Raw genomic sequence first — 19,010 nt, 5'->3', positions numbered from 1 at the left:
AGTGGGTTAACGATCCGGCGTTGCGGTGAGCTGTGGTGTAGGTTGCAGACGCGGCTCGGATCCCGCGTTGCTGTGGCTCTGGCGTAGGCCGGTGGCTACAGCTCCGATTCCACCCCTAGCCTGGGAACCTCCATATGCCGCGGGAGTGGCCCAAGAAATAGCAACAACAACAACAACAACAACAAAAGACAAAAGACAAAAAAAAATCCTTTTCAGTAGCACCTGCAGAGGCCCATAATTAGAGTTCCTGCATGGCTTTCTTGGTTGGACAAGATGGATCTTTCTCAGTGCTTGGAACTACCATGAAACTGTGGGCTATCAGATCACCTAGACACGTATATAGCCCAGAGGTTCTTAGGAGTTTTTGAGTTAGTTTCAAAAAGTCTGTGAGGAGTTCCTGCTGTGATGCAGGGGGATTGGCAGTGTCTCTGGAGCACAGGAATGCAGGGTCCATCCTTGACCCAGCACAGTGGATTAAGGATCTGCCGCAGCTTGGATCTGATACCTGGCTTGGAAATCCATATGCTTCTGGGGTCACACACACACACACACACACACAAAAGAAGAAGTCTGTGAACACTCTGAAATTGTGTTTAAAATTGTGTGTGTGTGCGTGTGTGTGCACACATGCATGCACATTTTTTCTGATAAGGGTTGCCAGCTTCCATGAGATTATCAAATGGATCTGTGACCCAAAAGAGCTTCATACACCATTGATCTCACCCAAATCTGAGCTTATGTGTAAGGACACTTGAGCTTAGAGATATCAAATATTTTCCATTTAATGAATGTTTTATTCAGTGCCCAGTGTGTGTAAAGTATCAACTTCAGGGATAAAGGCTAAGAAAGGCAGACTTTGCACTCCAGGAACCAGGTCTGTTTTCACGGACATTTTTTGTATTACATCTGCTGGTAGCTTCTAGTACCTTTATAGGTGCTAGACAAACTGAGTTAACTTATCACACTTGTGTTCAGCTTTCTCTAAATACCTGAAAATTGCTTGCTTTTATGTTAAATTGAGCATTAGGAATCAGGGCTTGATATTGCCATAGGTTTACGTGGTAGAATTGAACAGAATGACGTCATCCTTGTGTACAGTTTTCCTTTTGTAAAATGAACCGAGGCTGATCGCAGTTTCCATTGTGTGCCCTTATAAATATAGATGCTGTTTTGAGTCACTATAAAAAATACAGCAATATTTTCCTTTCAGAATTCATTGGAAGTGACAGTGAGGTTGAAGAGAGATCTGCAGTTCTGTTCCTCTAATGAGACAGCTTCTTTCTCAGAGTCCCCGTGTATTGTTCAGACTCTTCTGGTTTCAGCCTCACATAATTCATCCTGTTTAGCACATCTACTCATTCAAGCAGAAATTTATGCCAACTCCTCTCTGGCCCATAATGCATCAGGCAAGTAAAATCTCTGACTATCAAAACCTTTACTGCAAACATTATCTGATTGTAAGTATACGCCATGTAATTTGTGTGCTTTACTCATGAATCTGTCTTGCTTTCCTATGCTTATTTTCCTTTTGTTTAATTTTAAAAGTTTCCACTTTGAATTATTTTACTTTAAGATTCATTGTATCTTGATCTGTTGTTTATATGTTTGTAAGCCACCTTAAATCCTTTTTGAGAGAAAGTCAAGTTTGTTTCCTTTTATTGATTCCTGTGACTAAATCTCAGAAGGAAGGGAAAGACTCATGAATGAGTTTACAGAAAACCAGCAGATTTTCAATGAACTCTTTTTTTTTTTTTTTTTTGCTTTTTAGGGCCGCACCCACAGCATATAGAGGTTCCCAGGCTAGGGGTGGAATCAGAGCTGTAGCTGCTGGCCTACACCACAGCCACAGCAATACCAGATCCGAGCCGTGTCTGCGACCTACACCACAGCTCACGGCAACGTCAGATCCTTAACCCACTAAGCGATTCCAGGGATCGAACCCAAAACCTCATGGTTCCTACTCGGATTTGTTAACCACTGAGCCGTGACAGGAACTCCTCAGTGAACTCTTTTGACATCCAGCTCCCTTTTCCCAAGGCAGCAGGCTAAATTTTGCCTATAGAAAACACACATTCCCTTCTTAAAGAACAAACACAGTAATAATGCACAATTTGCTGTTCTGTACCTTTAAAGAAATAGTATAACTTAGAAATTGTTTCATACAAGTACATATACGTTTACCTCATTCTTTTTATATTCTTTTAAATGTCATCTAGTTCTTAGATTCTTTTTAATAGCTGCATAGTAGTCTATTGTGTGGCTACATCATTGTTTATTTAACTATACTCTTAGTTTTGCAGGGTTTTGGTTTTTTTTTTTTTTTTGTCTTTTTTGCCGTTTCTTGGGCCGCTCCTGCAGCATATGGAGGTTCCCAGGCTAGGGGTGGAATCGGAGCTGTAGCTGCCGGCCTAAACCACAGCCACAGCAACGCTGGATCTGAGCCGCATCTGCAAACTACACCACAGCTCATGGCAATGCCGGATCCTTACCCCACTGAGCGAGGCCAGGGATCGAACCCACAACCTCATGATTCCTAGTCAGATTTGCTAACCACTGAGCCATGACGGGAACTCCAGTTTTGCAGTTTTTGATACTATAACTAGTGCTACAGTAGATACAGTTGTGCGTTGTGCCCATGCATCTTTGGATGTGAGGAAATGGTTCTGTGTTATCCTCTCTTTCACATCATGGCAGTGTCCTAAGAACAAGAGATGTGAGGTGGAGGGGTCCATGTCCATAGGTGCCACCTCCCACCATGTTCCCTGTCCCTTGTAACAAACTATAGCATCTCTTGCCTTTACAGTCACCTGGGAGGACGGGAAAAGTGTTGCTTTTTCTTTTTTTTTTTTTTCTTTTTTTTGGCCTCTCCTATGGCATCCAGAACTTCCTGGGCCAGGGATTGTACTTGCACCACAGCAGTGACAATACTGGATCCTTAACCTACTAGGCCATCAGGGAACTCTCATGGAGCATTGCTCTTTAATAGAAAAGATCTGTCACTTTGAGATTCCCACATTGCCACTTCCCACATCACATCTCCTAACTGTGGTCCTCCTTGTGGTTTTAGAAGATGAGGAGGGTTAGATGTGTTATGATAGAGCCATTCAGTAGGCTTCTCTGCCCTTAGTGTATTTGCATGGAAAGACCTCCAAGATACATTGCATAGTGCAAAAAGCAGGTGCAGATGGGTGCATATAGCATAGAATAAGAATATATTTATTTTTGTACAAAGAAATTCTGGAGGGCTCTCTGAGAAGGTAACAGTGATCGGCGGGGATGGGGTGGTGTGATGTGGGAATAGGGAAGGGCTGAGAGTGCACCTCTTTTTTATATCCTTTTGATTTTTTGGAATCATGTGAACTCTTGCCAATTTAAAGGTTTAGAGTTTTGTTTTTATTTTTTATTTTTCACTTTTTTGGGGGGCACTGTCTCGCAGCATATGAAGTTTCTTGGCCTGGGATCAGGTCTGAACTGCAGTTGCAACCTAAGCGGCAGCTGCAGCAATCCTGGATCCTTAATCCACTGTGCCAGGCCAGGGATTGAACCCACATCCCAGCACTCTCAAGATGCTGCTGGGTCCCATTGTGCCACAGCGGGAACCCTTGAAGTTTTGTTCTTAGAAGAGAAAGCATTATGAATGCTTAAAATTCAGAACAAACTAAAAAATAATATTCAGTGGATGCTTTAAAAAAATGACAAGGAGGGGTTAATGGTGGCTATTGCTGTTCAAAGCAGTGACTTTGAAAGAATATGCATGACTATATTTAGGTAGTGTCTTGGAATGTCTTTGTAAAAATAGCCAAACTTAGAAAAATTAGAGCTTTTCTATATTGGTAATTATGAGATGTCCATTTTGACCCCATGAAGGAATGAAAATTTTTGCACCCAGTCAGGCAGAGATCAGAACAAGAAAAAGCATGGAAGGAGAGTCAGGAGGTACGTGGTACACGTATTAACATAGAAGTTAGCAAGCAATGTCGGAGACATATAGATAGACCTACAGACATCTATCTATATATCACATAGTAAAACCCTATTCTAAAATACCTTGCTTCTGTCTCACGGCCTGATTATACTGAAGGTCAGACCGTTGCCCTTGTAACATGGTCTATTACTTGGACTTTCTCATTCCTGATATATTCCTGAGAGCCTTGACATACTAGGGTTCTACTATATTGTGGCATAGAGTAGTTGTTCTTTAGACGCCTCAGCTGTCCTGTTGTTGACGTTAGCTCTTACATAGAGTTTAAACAAATAATCTCTGCTTAGTTTTCCAACTATTAGTCTCTGGATTCTGAAATGTAATACAACATATTCCTTTTCCAATCAGTGTACAAATTATTAATTTCCCCCACACTTGAACCAGCATCAGAATGAAGATTTGGATTTGCAGTGTGGGGGGACTTGAGGTTGAGTCTGTCGCCTAATTAAACGTCATCTCAGGGTCAGATGGCTTCCAGATCAGGTGACTGATAAACTGTCACCATGGCGTCAGTCCTGTCTGCTTAAAGCGGTAATGAATGTGAAGGAGTAAATGCTCAAAATCAGTTTGTGTGGTGAAAAGTGTTGTTCGGTGTACTGGGAAATAAAATTGGAGCATCAGATTTATCTTAACTTGTGAATGTCAGTCACTTGATTATATTCAAGGTCAACTGTGACTTTTTTGGTTTGTGTGACTATCTTATTTTCTTCTTTTCGGGTTTTTGTCTGGGGAGCAGATACAGGCCTTGATTATGCTTTCTGCATAGCTCCTTTCGGGATTCCCTAATGTGGAATATTGGAAATGGTGATTTGTAAAATGATGATTCAGCTCTCTTTTGACTGTCAAAAATGTGGTAGTGCTTTGTCAGAGTGTTTCACAGCTGAGCTTTTCTGTTGTTGGTACTTTTCAGAGAACATGACTGTCATTCCTAATCAGATGTACCAGCCCCTTGGTCCCTGTCCTTGCAATTTAACAGCCGGGGCCTGTGATGTTCGCTGCTGCTGTGACCAGGTACGCTCTTCCTGATTATTGGGCACAAAAGCTATGGGACCTGATTGCATGTGAAGAAGACCAGTAGTTCCCCATCAGCAGCTTTGGAATGGATGATCTTTCAAAACTGAGATTATATTTTGTGTTGCAGATGGTTTTCAAATTGAGATTTTCCTTATCTAGCATTTTTAGCCTAGTTTATAGATGAAAAACATAAAGGATATCTTTGGATAAAGTCCTGATTGTGATAATGCTGGGAAGATAGTTTTAATGTCTTGATTAGAAGCCTTTAAGAAAATATAAAAAGGGGGAGTTCCTGTTGTGGCTCAGTGGTAACAAACCTGACTAGTATCCATGAAGATGGGGTTTCCATCCCCCGCTCAGTGGGTTAAGGATCCAGCATTGCTGTGAGCTGTGATGTATGTGGCTTGGATCCCATCTTGCTGTAGCTGTGGTATAGGCTGGCAGCTGAGACTCTGATTCAACCTTTAGCTTTGGAACTTCCATATGCAATGGGTGGGGCCCTAAAAAGAAAAAAAAAAGAAAATATAAAAAAAAGAAGATACATTTTAAAAAATAATTTTTAGTAAATTTATAGTCATACAACTACCTCAATAATCTAATTAAATTAATTAATTAATGTTCTTTTTTGGGCCACACCTGAGGCATGCAGAAGTTCCCAGGCCAGAGACTGAACCCAAGCCACAGCAGTGACCTGAACCACGACAGTGACAATGTTGGATCCTTAACCTGCTGAGCCACCAGGGAACTCCCAATCTAATTTAATTTAATTTATTTTATTTTTTAACTGAAATATAGTTGATTTATTATGTTGTGTTAATTTCTTCTATACAGCAAAGTGATTCAGTTATACGTATATGTATATGTATATATACACACTCTTAATATATATTCTTTTCTGTAGTTTATCATAGAGTATTGAATATAATTCCCTGTGCTAAACAGTAGGAACTCATTGTCTGCCCATTCTAAATGTAATAGTTTTCATCTGCTAACCCCAGCCTCCCAGTCCATCCCACCCCCTCCTCCCTCTCCCTTGGCAACCACAAGTCTGTTCTCTATGTCTGTGAGTCTGTTTCTGTTTTGTAGATAGGTTTATTTGTGTTATATTTTAGATTCCACATGTAAATGATAGCATATGGTATTTGTCTTTCTCTTTATGAATTACTTCACTTAGTCTGAGAATCTCTAGTTGCATCCATGTTGCTGCAAATGGCATTATTTCCTTTTTTTGGCTGAGTAGTAGTCCATTGCATATATGTAGCATATCTTTATCCATTCATCATGACAATCTAATTTTAGAATGTTTTCCCACCCTCAAAAAGAAAGCTTGTGTCCATTTGCAATATTTCCCATTTCTGTCCACCATCCCCAGGCCACTTTTTCTTTTTTTTAACTTTTCACTTGAAATTAAGTTTTAAATTTTATTTATTTTTGCTTTGTAGGGCCACACCCATGGCACATGGAAGTTCCTAGGTTAGGGGTTGAATTGGAGCTATAGCTGCCAGCCTATACCACAGCCACAGCAATGCCAGATCTGAGCCATGTCTGCGACCTGTACCACAGCTTATGACAACACCGGATCCTTAACCCATTGAGCAAGGCCAGGGATTGAACCCACATCCTCATGGATACTAGTTGGATTTGTTACCACTGAGCCACAATGGGAACTCCAAATTTTATTTATTTTTTACTGTAGTATTGTTGATTTTAAAATATATGTTTCAGGTGTGAAGTGGTGTTTCATTGTGATTTTGATTTGTATTTCTCTAGTGGCAAATGATATTGGATATCTTTTCATGGGCTTATTGACTGTATATCTCCTTTGAAATAATGTTCATTTAGATCCTTTCCATTTTTCAGTTGGGTTGTCTTTTTGTTGTAAAGTATAAGAGTTCATTATATGTTCTGGATACTAATCTCTTATCAGAGATATGATTTACAAAAGCTTCTCCAACTAAGAAGCACTGTCCAGTTTCTTGTTAGTGTCCTTTGAAGCCTTGAAGTTTTTTAATGTGATGAAGTTCAATTTATCAGTTTTTTTTCTTTTGTTGCCTGTGTTTTTGGTGTCAAATCTAAGAAACTGTTGCCTAATCCCAGGTCAAATACATATTTTTAATCTTAATTTAATTTAATTAATTATTTTATTTTTTGCTATTTTAGGGCTACACCTGAGGCACATGGAGGTTCCCAGGCTAGGAGTTGAATTGGAGCTGTAGCTGCTGGCTACATGGGATCCGAGCCCAGTCTGTGACCTATGCCACAGCTCAAGGCAATGCTGGATCCTTAACCCACTGAGCGAGGCCAGGGATCCAACACGCATCCTCAGGGATCCTAGTCGGGTTTGTTAACTGCTGAGCCATGAAGGGAACTCCTTTGATCCTTATTTTAGATTGAAGGTGAATAAGAAACAAAAGAGGCACAGGTATAGGATCCCAGTCACCTCCACTTTTGGAAGTGCAGCTATATCATGGTGGTTTTACAAAACAGAAAAGGAAAAGTTAGGGTCTTAATTTATATTGGAATCTCATACTAGCAATTGTATTTATAATTACAATTATGTTTAATTTTTAAAATATAGCACATCATAATCTGTTTAGGTACAACAGAAATGTCAAGTGGTATTCTCTCCCTCTTTCTTCCAGACTATATCACTGGGCCCTGTTTCTAACCTCCTTGTGTTTGCTATTGGTAGTGTAGAGATACATGTAGCACGGACCACTGGCATTATTTAGGATTCTGGGTCAGTGACATCTTCAGAGAGCCGCAATTTAACCACTTCACACATAATCAGTTTTTAATTCAAATGGCCCTTGTTTAAAACAGTAAAGGGAGTTCCTGTTGTGGCTCAGCAGTAACAAACCAGACTAGTATCCATGAGAATGCGTGTTCGATCCTGGCCTTACCCAGTGAGCTAAGGATTGGGCGTTGCTGTGGCTGTGTGGTAGGCCAGCAGCTGCAGCTCCTATTTGACCCCTAGCCTGGGAACCTCCATGTGCCACAGCTACAGCCCTAAAAGGAAAAAAAACAAAGCAAAACAAACAAACAAAAAACCCCAAACTGCAATAGATCAGTGGCAGGGATGGACTGGAATTTGGGATTGGCATATGCTCGCTAGGGTATGTGGAATGATTGGCCAGTGGGGACCTGCTGTATAGCATTGAGAACTCTACCCAATATTCTGTGATAATCCATGGAAAAAGAATCTGAAAGCGAATGGACATGTGTTTATGCATACATGAATCACTTTGTTGTACAGAAGAAATTACCACAACCTTGTAAATCAACTATATTTTAATAAAACAAAAAATGTGGAAAAAATAAAACAATAGATCAGGGGTTCCTATTATGGCTCAGTGGGTTAAGAACCTGACATATTGTCCACGAGGATGCAGGTTCAATCCCTGGCCTTGCTCAACACAGGTTAAGGAGCCTGTGTTGCCGCAAGCTATGGTGTAAGTCACAGATACAGCTCGGATCCAGCATTGTTGTGGCTGTGGCTTAGGCCTCAGCTGTAGCTCCGATTCAACCCTTACCCTGGGAACTAACATATGGTGCAGGTTCAGCCATAAAAAGAAAAGAAATAAAAAATATAAAACAATAGAGCATATATTTTTCTACCTTCAATAAACAAGCAATTTAGGAAATTTTAACCTTTAGTTTCTCAGTCCTTTGTAAAATAAGAACACAGATGAATGAATGAGAGTGTGACATCTTGATGGCGTTAATTGGGTCATAATATAACAAGAGTGAGGGCTTCAAGGATCCTTATGGAATATGGACTGTCTGCTCTAACTCTAAATGTCCTTAGGTTTCTCTGTGCTAGGGATTTGCATGGTGATGACAATTGAAAAATCTTCCATTTGGGGTCTATTCCGTATTACCTTTTTTTTTTCTCATCTTGGTTTTTTTGTGGACAAATCTTATGTCCCCAGTTATGATGTGGTTCCCTTGAAGGTTTGAAGTTCCCTACTTGGAGGCTCAGAGGGAATTAGCTAAAGAAATTTCTAGCACAGTTTTACTGTCTGTGAGCACCAAGCACTCTGCACCCAGATAAAGGCTGAGTTAATTTCCTTCTTGCTCAGTGGTGTCCGACAGCATGTTCATCACTCTGGCCAGGAGATCCTGAGGGCTGGCCCAGGGGAAGCTGCGTCTTCTCACTGCTCCTTTGCCTCTTCTTTCCAGGAATGCTCATCAGATTTAACAGCACTATTCAGGGAGTCCTGTTTCCCCGGCATCTTTGGAGGAGACGTGAATCCTCCCTTTGATCAGCTCTGCTCTGTTCAGAAGGTGCATGGAGGCCCCGACTGGTTTCCATTTCTGTGTGTGCAACTCGCCAACTCACCCTTCTTGGGGTACTTCTACCACGGTTCAGTGTACGTGTCCCGGCTTTTGTGGGAGGGGGCCACACGCTGAGATGGCCCTTGAACTTGGCTCATGTCTTTCTTGGGACCTCACTGGAGGCTCCTTGCTTAAATTACTCAGTTCTTGAGTCTGTTCTAGATTTCAGTTAGTAACTTTATTTTGTGTTAAGTACTGGAAAGAATTGGGCCTCATGGAAAAGAAGTGGACTGCACAAAGAGTAGTGGTTATCTGGGTTGGGGGAAAGAATGGTGAACTCCTGGGGGACTCTGAGTTTCTGTCTTTTACGTTTCTGTCTTGTTGAAATTTTACAGCTATATCATTATTATTGAAGTAAAATCCTTGTAACGTGAAATTAACCATTAACCACTTTAAAGCATACAGTTTGGGGCATTTAGTACAAATATTATTTTTACAATTTAAAACATTAAAAAATGTAAGAGAAGAATTGTTTTTAGTACAGAATAGCAGAAAGTATTAGTGATGGTCTTTCTCATCGATTTACAGTTCCCCGGGACAGCACGCTTCCTTTGAAGTGTATTTGCATACTGACCTAAAAGACTTTTCAGACTTTGGTTATAAACAAGGAGATCCAGTTATGACTGTAGATAAGGCATATTTTACTGTCCCTCAGGTAACAATTTACACTTTGGTATGCTAGAGCCTTTCCTTATTTTTCCTATCCTTTTGTTAATTTAATACGTACTGGTCTGAAAAAATTCTCTTCCTTAGTTGCTTATTTTTCTCCTGTGGACTTTTCAGGCACTCAACTATTTATGGTCTCTGAAATTTTTTTTTCTTTTGCTAGTCACTAATCTGTCTCTGCTGAATCTCAGAGTGAATGTACTAAACAAAACCAAAAGACTTTCTAGCAGTTTCCATGGAAATAACTATCATTCTGCTCTTCTATTAACTAACCGATATCTAATAAGCTATAAACATTTAACATAATGTTGCAGAATTTTGAAAAATATTTTAAGACTAGAGAGTTTTAAGTGAAATGTTTATTTATTTTTTATTTGCTTTTTAGGGCCACATCTGTGGCATATGGATGTTCCCAGGCTAGGGGATGAATCAGAGCTGCAGTTGCCAGCCTACACCAGAGCCACAGCAACACCAGATCCAAGCTGTGCCTGCAGCCTACACAGCTCACGGCAATGCTAGATCCTTAACCCACTGAGCGAGGCCAAGGATCGAACTCGCATCCTCATGGATACTAGTCGGATTCGTTTCCGCTGAGCCATGATGGGAACTCCTGAAATCTTTATTTTTTTAAGTTCAAAATTATGAGGAAAAAATATTTATGGGAAGAAAACATTGGAGGTTAAACGATTTATCTTTACTGTCCATATGAATCCATTTTCTGGTGATTTTTAACAAAAATCTGGTTGAAATGAGGGAGAATAAACAAAGTTGAATATAATCATGTTTCTGCAAAGTAAATGACGAAGGGCAGGGAATCTTCTTTAGCAATACTTACTGTGCTTCCTCAAGCAGTGGCTTCCAGGCTTTGAGTAGCAAGTCAACTAGATATTTGTTACATCTTTTTTTTTTTTTTTGACTATTCCTGCAGCATGTGGAAGTTCCCTGGCCAGGGGTCAAACCCACACTGCAGCAGCGACCCAAGCGGCCGCAGTGACAGCCCTGGATCCTTAACCTGCTGTGCCACAGGGAACTCCTTAACTACATGTTTAACTGAAGTGGGTCAGCTGGTCAATGTGGGAGCCGTGGTAGAAGCTAACCCCTCAGTAAGAACAGGCTGTAGAAAGAGTGCTTTTCTGAGACACTGATCTCTTCTTTCTGATTAGAAGGGAGCTCATAAATCTGTCAGGATTTCTCCTGGCCCTCAGGTGTCCTTAGCTGGGCAGTGCATGCAGAACGCCCCAGTGGCATTCCTTCAGAATTTTGATGTTCAATGCGTGACTAATCTGGAAATATTCCCAGAACAAGATCGTATCATCAACGTGAAGATAAAGAATGGTGCAATGGGAGGTACGTTCCACTTGTTTGAAAAAAGATCTCAGACCTGAGTGTTGAGATCAACTCTGATCTTATGGGCATGGAAATCACTTCTACTGCATCAACTTAGGGTAATATTTCACCTGCCCATTGAGGAGGGTGTTTTCTATGGAAAAAATTCAGTTCCATAAGATAGCATATTATCTATTCTTTTTAAAAAAAATTTGAGGAGTCTCCATTGTGGCTCAGCAGTAACGAACCCGACTAATATCCACGAGGACGTGGGTTTGATCCCTAGCCTTGCTCACTGGGTTTAGGATCCAGTGCTGCTGTGAGCTTCGGTGTAGGTTGCACACACAGCTTGGATCCCACATTGCTATAGCTGCAGCATAGGCCAGCAGCTGCAGCTCCAATTTGACCCCTTCCCTGGGAACTTCCAGTAAAAAAAAAAAAAAATTGAGGTAAAATTCACATAACATAAAATTAAACGTTTTAAAATTTTACTTTTTAATTAAAAAAATTAACGAGGAGTTCCAGTTGAGACAAATCTGACTAGCATCCATAAGGATGTAGGTTCAATCCCTGGCCTTGCTCAGTGGGTGTAGGTCGTTGCCTTGAGCTGTGGTATAGGTCACAAATGTGGCTGGGATCTGGCATTGCTGTGGCTGTGGTGTAGGCTAGTGGCTACACCTCTTATTCGACCCCCAGCTTGGGAACCCCCATATGCTATGGGTGCGGTCCTAAAAAAAAAGACAAAAAAAAATTAACCATATTAGGAGTTTCCCCTATGGGGCAGTAGCTTAATGATCCGTCTTGTCTCTGTGGAGGCACTGATTCCATCCCTGGCCCTGCACAGTGGGTTAAAGATCCTCTGTTGCTGCAGCTGAGGCATAAGTTGAAGCTTTGACTCAAATTTAATCCCTGGCCTGGGAACTCTATATGCCATGGGTAGGAAGAAAAAAGAAAATGAAAATTAACCCTTTTAATGTGTGCAGTTCAGTGGCATTTAGTACATGCACAACGTGGTGCAACCTTTGCCTCTATCTAGTTCTAAAGCATTCTCATCACCCTGGAAGGGGCCCCCACACCCATTAAACAATTCTTTCCTTTCTCCCTTCACCCTGATCCCTGGAAACCACCCTATGGGTTTACCTATTCTAGACTCTTCATATAAATGGAATCATGTGGCCTTCTGTGACTGGCTTCTTTGACTCAACATCATGTTTTTGAGATTCATCCACACTATAGCATGGATTAGGACCTCGTTCCTTTTTAGGGCCAGATAATATGAAAACACCACACTGTGCTATCCTTTCATTTGTTAATGGGCATTTGGGTTATTTCCAGCTTCCATCGATTGTGAATAAGTCTGCTCTGCATGCTTGCGTCCAGGTGTCTGTTTGGACACAAGTTCTCATTTCTCTTGGGCGGATACCCAGCAGTGGGAATTTCTGAGTCATATGGTAATTTAACTTTTTGAGTGACTGCACCACTTTATAATCCCACCAGCAACGTGCTGCATATTAGTTCTTCCGTGAGCCTGACTCTCCACATTATCGTCAATGACCTTTGAGATTCAACCCCTCAGTTATAATTATATGCCAAGAACAGTGGGACTCCCATTTGGTGGTGTTCAGGGAGTAGGAGAGAGCTGTGTAGTTGGCATACAGGGCAGGCACAGTCGTCGTATTTGCTTGGTGAACTTGCATTGCGTAGATATATGTGATCCTGTTCGGTTATGTCGTCTCATGAAAGTTCATTTATGTATCTTTTCAGGCATAGTTACACCAAAAGTAATCTATGAAGAAGCAACTGACCTAGACAGAGTCATCACAAATGCAGGTATTTTAATGTTATACTTTTATATCATTTCTTTTTTATTGAAATAAATTAAGCTTTTTGGGCTGTTTTCCCAATCTAAGTCCATTAATTGTTTTTTAAATAAATTTTATTGGCATATAGTTGATTTTATTTCTATGAGAATATATGTCCTTTTTTTTTTTTTTTTTACAAATAATATATAGTCCCAGAGGAAAATGCATTTTTATTAAGAATTATAGGAGGATCACAACTTTAGAAAGCTATCCCATCAACATTCTGCATATTGCTTATTCCATTAAGCATACTTTGGAGTCACATCTGTGACCTTGAACCATACCCTCCACAGTCCTGGATTGTGTGTGTTCCAGGGTCCTTCCTCATTCTCAGGGCCTATGGACCTTTTCTGAAATGTTTTTCAGATAGGTAAAGAATTACTGAGGATCCAGCTTTTTTTTTTTTTTTTTGGTCTTTTTAGGGCCAGACCACAGCATAAGGAGCTTCCTAGGCTAGGGGTTGAAGCAGAGATGTAGTTGTGGGCCCACACCACAGCCACAGCAATATGGGATCCAAGCCGTGACTATACCACAGCTCATGGCAACGCTGGATCCTTAATCCACTGAGCAAGTCCAGGGGTCAGATCTGCATCCTCATGGATGTTAGATTCATTTCTGCTGAGCTGCAACGGTAACTCCAGATCTAGCATTTTCACTTCTTGCTTGCTTTTCCTTTTTTTGATAATTAAATTTTGATTGTGATGCAGCCAAATAAGGTACTTAGAACTTGGCCAATATTACCAGCACTTTTTTTTTTTTAAAGGGCCACACCCACAGTATGTGGAAATTACCAGGCTAGGGGTTGAATCCGAACTGTAGCTGCCAGCCTACATCACAGCCACAGCAACGCTGGATCTAAGCTGCATCTGAGACCTACACCACAGCTCATGGCAATGTCAGATTCTTAACCCACTGAGAGAGGCCAGGGATTGAACCCATGTCCTCATGGATACTAGTCGGATTCGTTTCTGCTGTGCCACAATGAGAACTCCTGGGGTCTTTTGTTTTTAATAAAGGATACTACTTGTGTTTCAACATGTTGTAATTCTTGAACTCATTCTTTACTTCATCAGATATTGGTACAATATAGTAGTGCACTAGATAGCACATCCCTGCTCTTACAGAGCTGACATTCTGTTTTTTGTTTTTTTCTTTTTTCCTTTTTGGCCACCCTGTGACATATGGAGTTTCCAGGCCAGGGATCAGATCCAAGCTGCAGCTCCAACCTACACCACAGCTGCTGCAGTGCCAGATTCTTTAACCCACTGGGCTAGGCCAGGGATCAAACTTGTGGCCCAGCACTGCAGAGACGCCACTGACCCAGTTCCACAGTGGGAACTCCAAGAGCTGACATTGTGTAATCTTTCACTTAACATTCTTCCAAGCGTGTTCCATATTGAGCTATGAACCAGACACCCGGGATGTAGGCATGAAAGGGAGAAACTTCACTCAGGATGTTGAGATGGTGTAGAGGAGGTGGCTCTGCTGACTTGGGTGGAGGCCTGGGGAAGGCCTTCAGAGGAAAAGTTGACCCTGTTGTGTTGGGGAGTTGGGTAGGCAGGGTGGAGTTGGGTGTGGGGGGAAGGCCACCCAGGTGGAGAAAACCACCAGTAATAGGCTTGAGCCCAAAGAAGGCCTTTAATTTATGAAAATATTGCTTTCTTTGCAGAAACACTTTTGAGTAGTGGACCAGCCCCCAGGAACGTGAATGTGGAAGAACATTATATTTTCAGATGGAATAATAATACAATCAGTGAAATAGATGTCAAAATTATTAGGGCAGAAATTAATGTCCACCAGAAAGGTAACTTTGTGGAGGGCAGCAAGAATGCTCTCAGTTTATTTTTTTGCTTTCTTCATAACTGTGGTAATTATAACAGATAGACTAATTCAGACCTGTTTTTCTTATTTGTATTCATGATTGAATCATAGAATTCTTTTTTTTTTTTTTTTTTTGCACGTCAGAATGTAGTTGTAAGGTAAAGAGAATAACACTATGAGGGGTCATTTCTTTTTCTAGTGAAATGTGACATCGTATTTTTATTTATTTATTTTTTCTAGGGATCATGACACAGAGATTTTCAGTAAAATTTTTAAGCTCTAACAGTGGTACTGAGATGGAATCATCTGGAAATCCAGGTGAGGTAGTGGATGTCAATCACCGATCTCACAAATGTACTTTGGTTCAATACTCCTACACTGTAAGGGTGATTATAAATAACTCTCTCCAATTTTTTTTTCAAATTTTAATTTTTATTTATTTATTTATTTTTGCTTTTTAGGGCTGCACTCGTGGCATATGGAGGTTCCCAGGGTAGGGGTTGAATTGGACCTACAGCTGCCGGCCTACGCCACAGCCACAGCAACGCCAGATCCAAGCTGTGTCTATGACCTGCACCACAGCTCACAGCAATGCCAGATCCTTAACTCACTGAGCGAGGCCAGGGATCGAACCCTCTACCGCATGGTTCCTAGTTGGATTCGTTTCCACTGCACCACGACGGGAACTCCATTCTCTCCAATTTTAGTTTGTGACTCAGACCTTTGTCTTTAAAAATAAAGACACAGTGTCACTTTGTGACACTGAGTTTTTTTCTGATAACTACTTAATTTTCTTACATAAACTGTATATTGTAAATGCAGGCAACAAAACTTCTTAGCTACTGGTCTTTTGAAAAAGAGGTAAGGCATTTGAAGTGTTGGTGAAATTAATTTTTTTTTAAATAAGCTGCAGTTGGTGGGTTCCTAAACTGCAATCCAGGGAGAGACTTCAACAGGGACTGTGCACTTTTTGAATACATTATTTTCTTTTGGCCACATGCCCAAGACATGTGGAAGTTCCTAGGCCAGGGATTAAACTACTGCCACAGCAGAGACACTGCTATAATTATTCTAAAATCAAACATGAAGTTTGCATTATATTTCCATTGGACAACACTGGCTTAGACCAGAGTAGGTGTTCAGTAAATATTTGTTCAATAAACCTATCATTTTTTCTAAAAAAAAAATTCTCCCCCCTTTTACTGTCCTTCATCAGGCAGTAATTAATCATGAAGGAACAACTTTTTTTACTTTTAAATAGCCTTATTTTTCATGCTCTTCAATATTTATATATACTGATTTAGTTATACATGATCCATTTTATATGTATGTGTACACACACACACATCTATATATACATATACATATTTGTTTTCTGTTAAATCAGATTTTAATATACTTGCTAATGTGGAGTTTGGAGTTTATTGGTGGCTTTGAAAGTAGGCTCCTGGAATCTAAGAGTTTTTATTTCACTGACTTAATTTCACAAGATTTCTGAGAAACACTGTCAGAATAAGGGAAAAATGCTTGTCAAAAAAGAGTAAACTGCTTAAGAGCCAGAACTGATCAGGCAGCGAAACAACTTGTGAGTTTAGAGCCATTGTCTCTCTAACACTTTCTGAGGGTTGACAGGGATTTCAGAGGACTGCACCACCTGGGCCCTGTCCTTGAGGAATTGACTCTCTTATTTGGAATGACAGCACCAAGTCACAGGAAACAACAATGAACAATCCAAGATAATTAAATAAATTTTTTTCTGGAAATACAGTTTTTAAAAAATTTTATTGAAATATATATATATATATATATATATTTTTTTTTTTGGCTGTGCTCATGGCATGCAGAAGTTCCTGGGCCAAGGAATAAACCTGCACCACGGTAGTAACCAGAGCCATAGCAGTGACAATGCCAGATCCTTAACTGCTAGGCCACCAGGGAACTCCAATCCAGGATGATTAATGTGCACAGGACTCAGGGACAGTTACTCTAGGATTCAGAGGAATAGAATGTTGATGGCTCACCCAGACCTCTCATCACTCAGGAACAGTGTTGCATGTCCAGCACATGCCAGCTTCTCTTCTCACAGAGGGAGAGCAAGTCAGAGCCCTGCCCTGGATGAGTCACCGCTCTGGGCAGCATGGAGGAGACTGTGCCTTGAAGAGCAGATAATTGGAAAGGGTGAAAAGGAATGACCTGGGGGAAGCCAAGGAGGCAGATGTGAGCATGAAGTGCAGGGGGGCAGGGGCGGACCAGTGGCCTGAGACATAAACACTGTGCATGAACCTTGGTTGCATCCTGATTTTGTAAAAACAGTGCCAAAACATTTTGGGGGAGTTCCCATTGTGGCTCAGTGGGTTAAGAACCTGACTAGTATCCACTAGGATGTGGATTCGATTCCTAGCTTTGCTTAGTGGGTTAAGGATCAGACATTGCTGTGGTGTAGGTCACAGAAGCAGCTCAAATCCTGTGTTGCTGTGACTGTGGCGTAGCCCGGCAGCTGTAGCTCCAAATCGACTCTTGCCTGGGAACTTCCATATGCTATGGGTGTGGCCATATAAGGAAAAAAAAAAAAAAACACATCTGGGGGGGGGACAGGAAGAAATAGGAGCATGAATTGGATATGATATGATAAAGGGATTATTCATAATTTTTCTTAGGAGAAATACTTGCATAATGGTGACATTGGGGAATAACCTTAATTTCAGAGATGAACAATGGAACTTTTGGGGATGAAGTGTTATGATGTCCACAACTTATTTTCAAATGGTCCTACCTCTCCCCCCAAATATATATGCTTAGGTAATGTAGATAAGACAAATACAGCTAACTATGGGCAGTTGTTGATTTTAAGGGTTGGCTGTATTGAGTGAGGTTCACGGTATTACTTTCAACTTTTCTGTACTTGTGACTTTTTCATATTAAAATGATGGAAACAATAAGCTGGATTAACAGGAGATGAATGGGAAAAGGACCTAAATCAGACCTTGAGGTTGAACTGGTTTACTGGAGAAAGGTTCCACAGGGAAGATTACTTTGGTTTTAGTTTCCCTTAGGAGCCCCTGTGATAAGCAGATAATGCTGATCACTCCACAAGCATTCAGGAACCGGCCTGCCCAGCTGCTTGTTGTTCTCCAAGGTGAGAGATCCAAGACTGACCTCCCTCCTACTTTTCACTTTTCAGATTTTACTTTAAAAATGTATTCAGGAGTTCCCTGGTGGCTCAGCAGGTTAAGGATTCAGGTTTGTCACTGTAGCATCTTGGGTTGCTGGTATGGCACTGGTTTAATCCCTGGTCCAGGAACTTCCACATGTCTCAGGCACGCGGCCGAAAAAAGAGAATGTATTAAAAAAAAAAAAAAAAAACCACAGGGACGTTTTTGTTTTAGAATCTGAAAAAGAATATATGTATAACTGAATCACTTTGCTGTACACCTGAAGCTAACACAACATAGTATATCAACTATACTCCAGCAAAACCCAAACCAAACCAAAACAACACCAATGAAGCAAATGAAGGTGGCATCCTTCTCTCAAGGGTATTCTGAAAAGCTTTGCCTGCGTACTGCCTTTCCTTGTGGATTCCTCCTTTCTGTTGTTTGATTAGTTACCACGGGTTGTGTTGGAATAACTTTGGGAGGACAGATGCTCACTCTCCTGTGTTGTGTTTGACTAGGTTACCAACTTGGCAAGCCTATTCGAGCTCTAAACACCAACAGGAAGAATAATGTCACAACTTTATACCTTTGGCAATCAGGTAATGTGGTTTGGTAGGTCTCTGGTGACCTAGAATTGGAAATATTACTATATTTTGCATCTGATTAAGTAATCAATTACATTAAAGCCCAGTTTATTTATTTAGCCTGGGAGTGGTTGTTTTCCCTGCTTTGCAGCTTTCCTCCCTCCCTTCCTTCCTAAAAAAAAGTTAAGATTTAAATATGAAATTGAAAATAAAAAAAAAATAAAAATAAATAAATAAATAAATATGAAATTGCCCCCGAGAG

General features: G+C 40.7%; 1 protein-coding gene across 10 annotated transcripts in view; it reads left to right on the top strand.

Annotated features, from left to right (window-relative positions):
- Nucleotides 1-19,010, top strand: part of TCTN2 (tectonic family member 2) — a 31,235-nt gene that overhangs the window by 1,074 nt on the left and 11,151 nt on the right. For 5 of the 10 annotated variants that reach the window (XM_047761019.1, XM_047761016.1, XM_047761023.1 and 2 more), the window contains exons 4-13: nucleotides 1,211-1,406; nucleotides 4,893-4,993; nucleotides 9,179-9,369; nucleotides 9,863-9,989; nucleotides 11,164-11,347; nucleotides 13,091-13,156; nucleotides 14,858-14,992; nucleotides 15,250-15,327; nucleotides 18,053-18,145; nucleotides 18,683-18,763. In XM_047761019.1, the coding sequence (XP_047616975.1) occupies nucleotides 1,211-1,406; nucleotides 4,893-4,993; nucleotides 9,179-9,369; nucleotides 9,863-9,989; nucleotides 11,164-11,347; nucleotides 13,091-13,156; nucleotides 14,858-14,992; nucleotides 15,250-15,327; nucleotides 18,053-18,145; nucleotides 18,683-18,763 (1,252 nt within the window). Of the gene's footprint in view, nucleotides 1-1,210; nucleotides 1,407-3,857; nucleotides 3,937-4,892; nucleotides 4,994-9,178; nucleotides 9,370-9,862; nucleotides 9,990-11,163; nucleotides 11,348-13,090; nucleotides 13,157-14,857; nucleotides 14,993-15,249; nucleotides 15,328-18,052; nucleotides 18,146-18,682; nucleotides 18,764-19,010 lie in introns of those variants that run through there. The other 5 variants (XM_047761021.1, XM_047761020.1, XM_047761017.1 and 2 more) reach the window with 4 other exon arrangements.

Source organism: Phacochoerus africanus, chromosome 15, assembly GCF_016906955.1.
Source record: "Phacochoerus africanus isolate WHEZ1 chromosome 15, ROS_Pafr_v1, whole genome shotgun sequence".
Lineage (NCBI taxonomy): Eukaryota > Metazoa > Chordata > Mammalia > Artiodactyla > Suidae > Phacochoerus > Phacochoerus africanus.
Note: the sequence above shows the minus strand (reverse complement) of the source record. Positions and strands in the feature narration are given on the sequence as shown.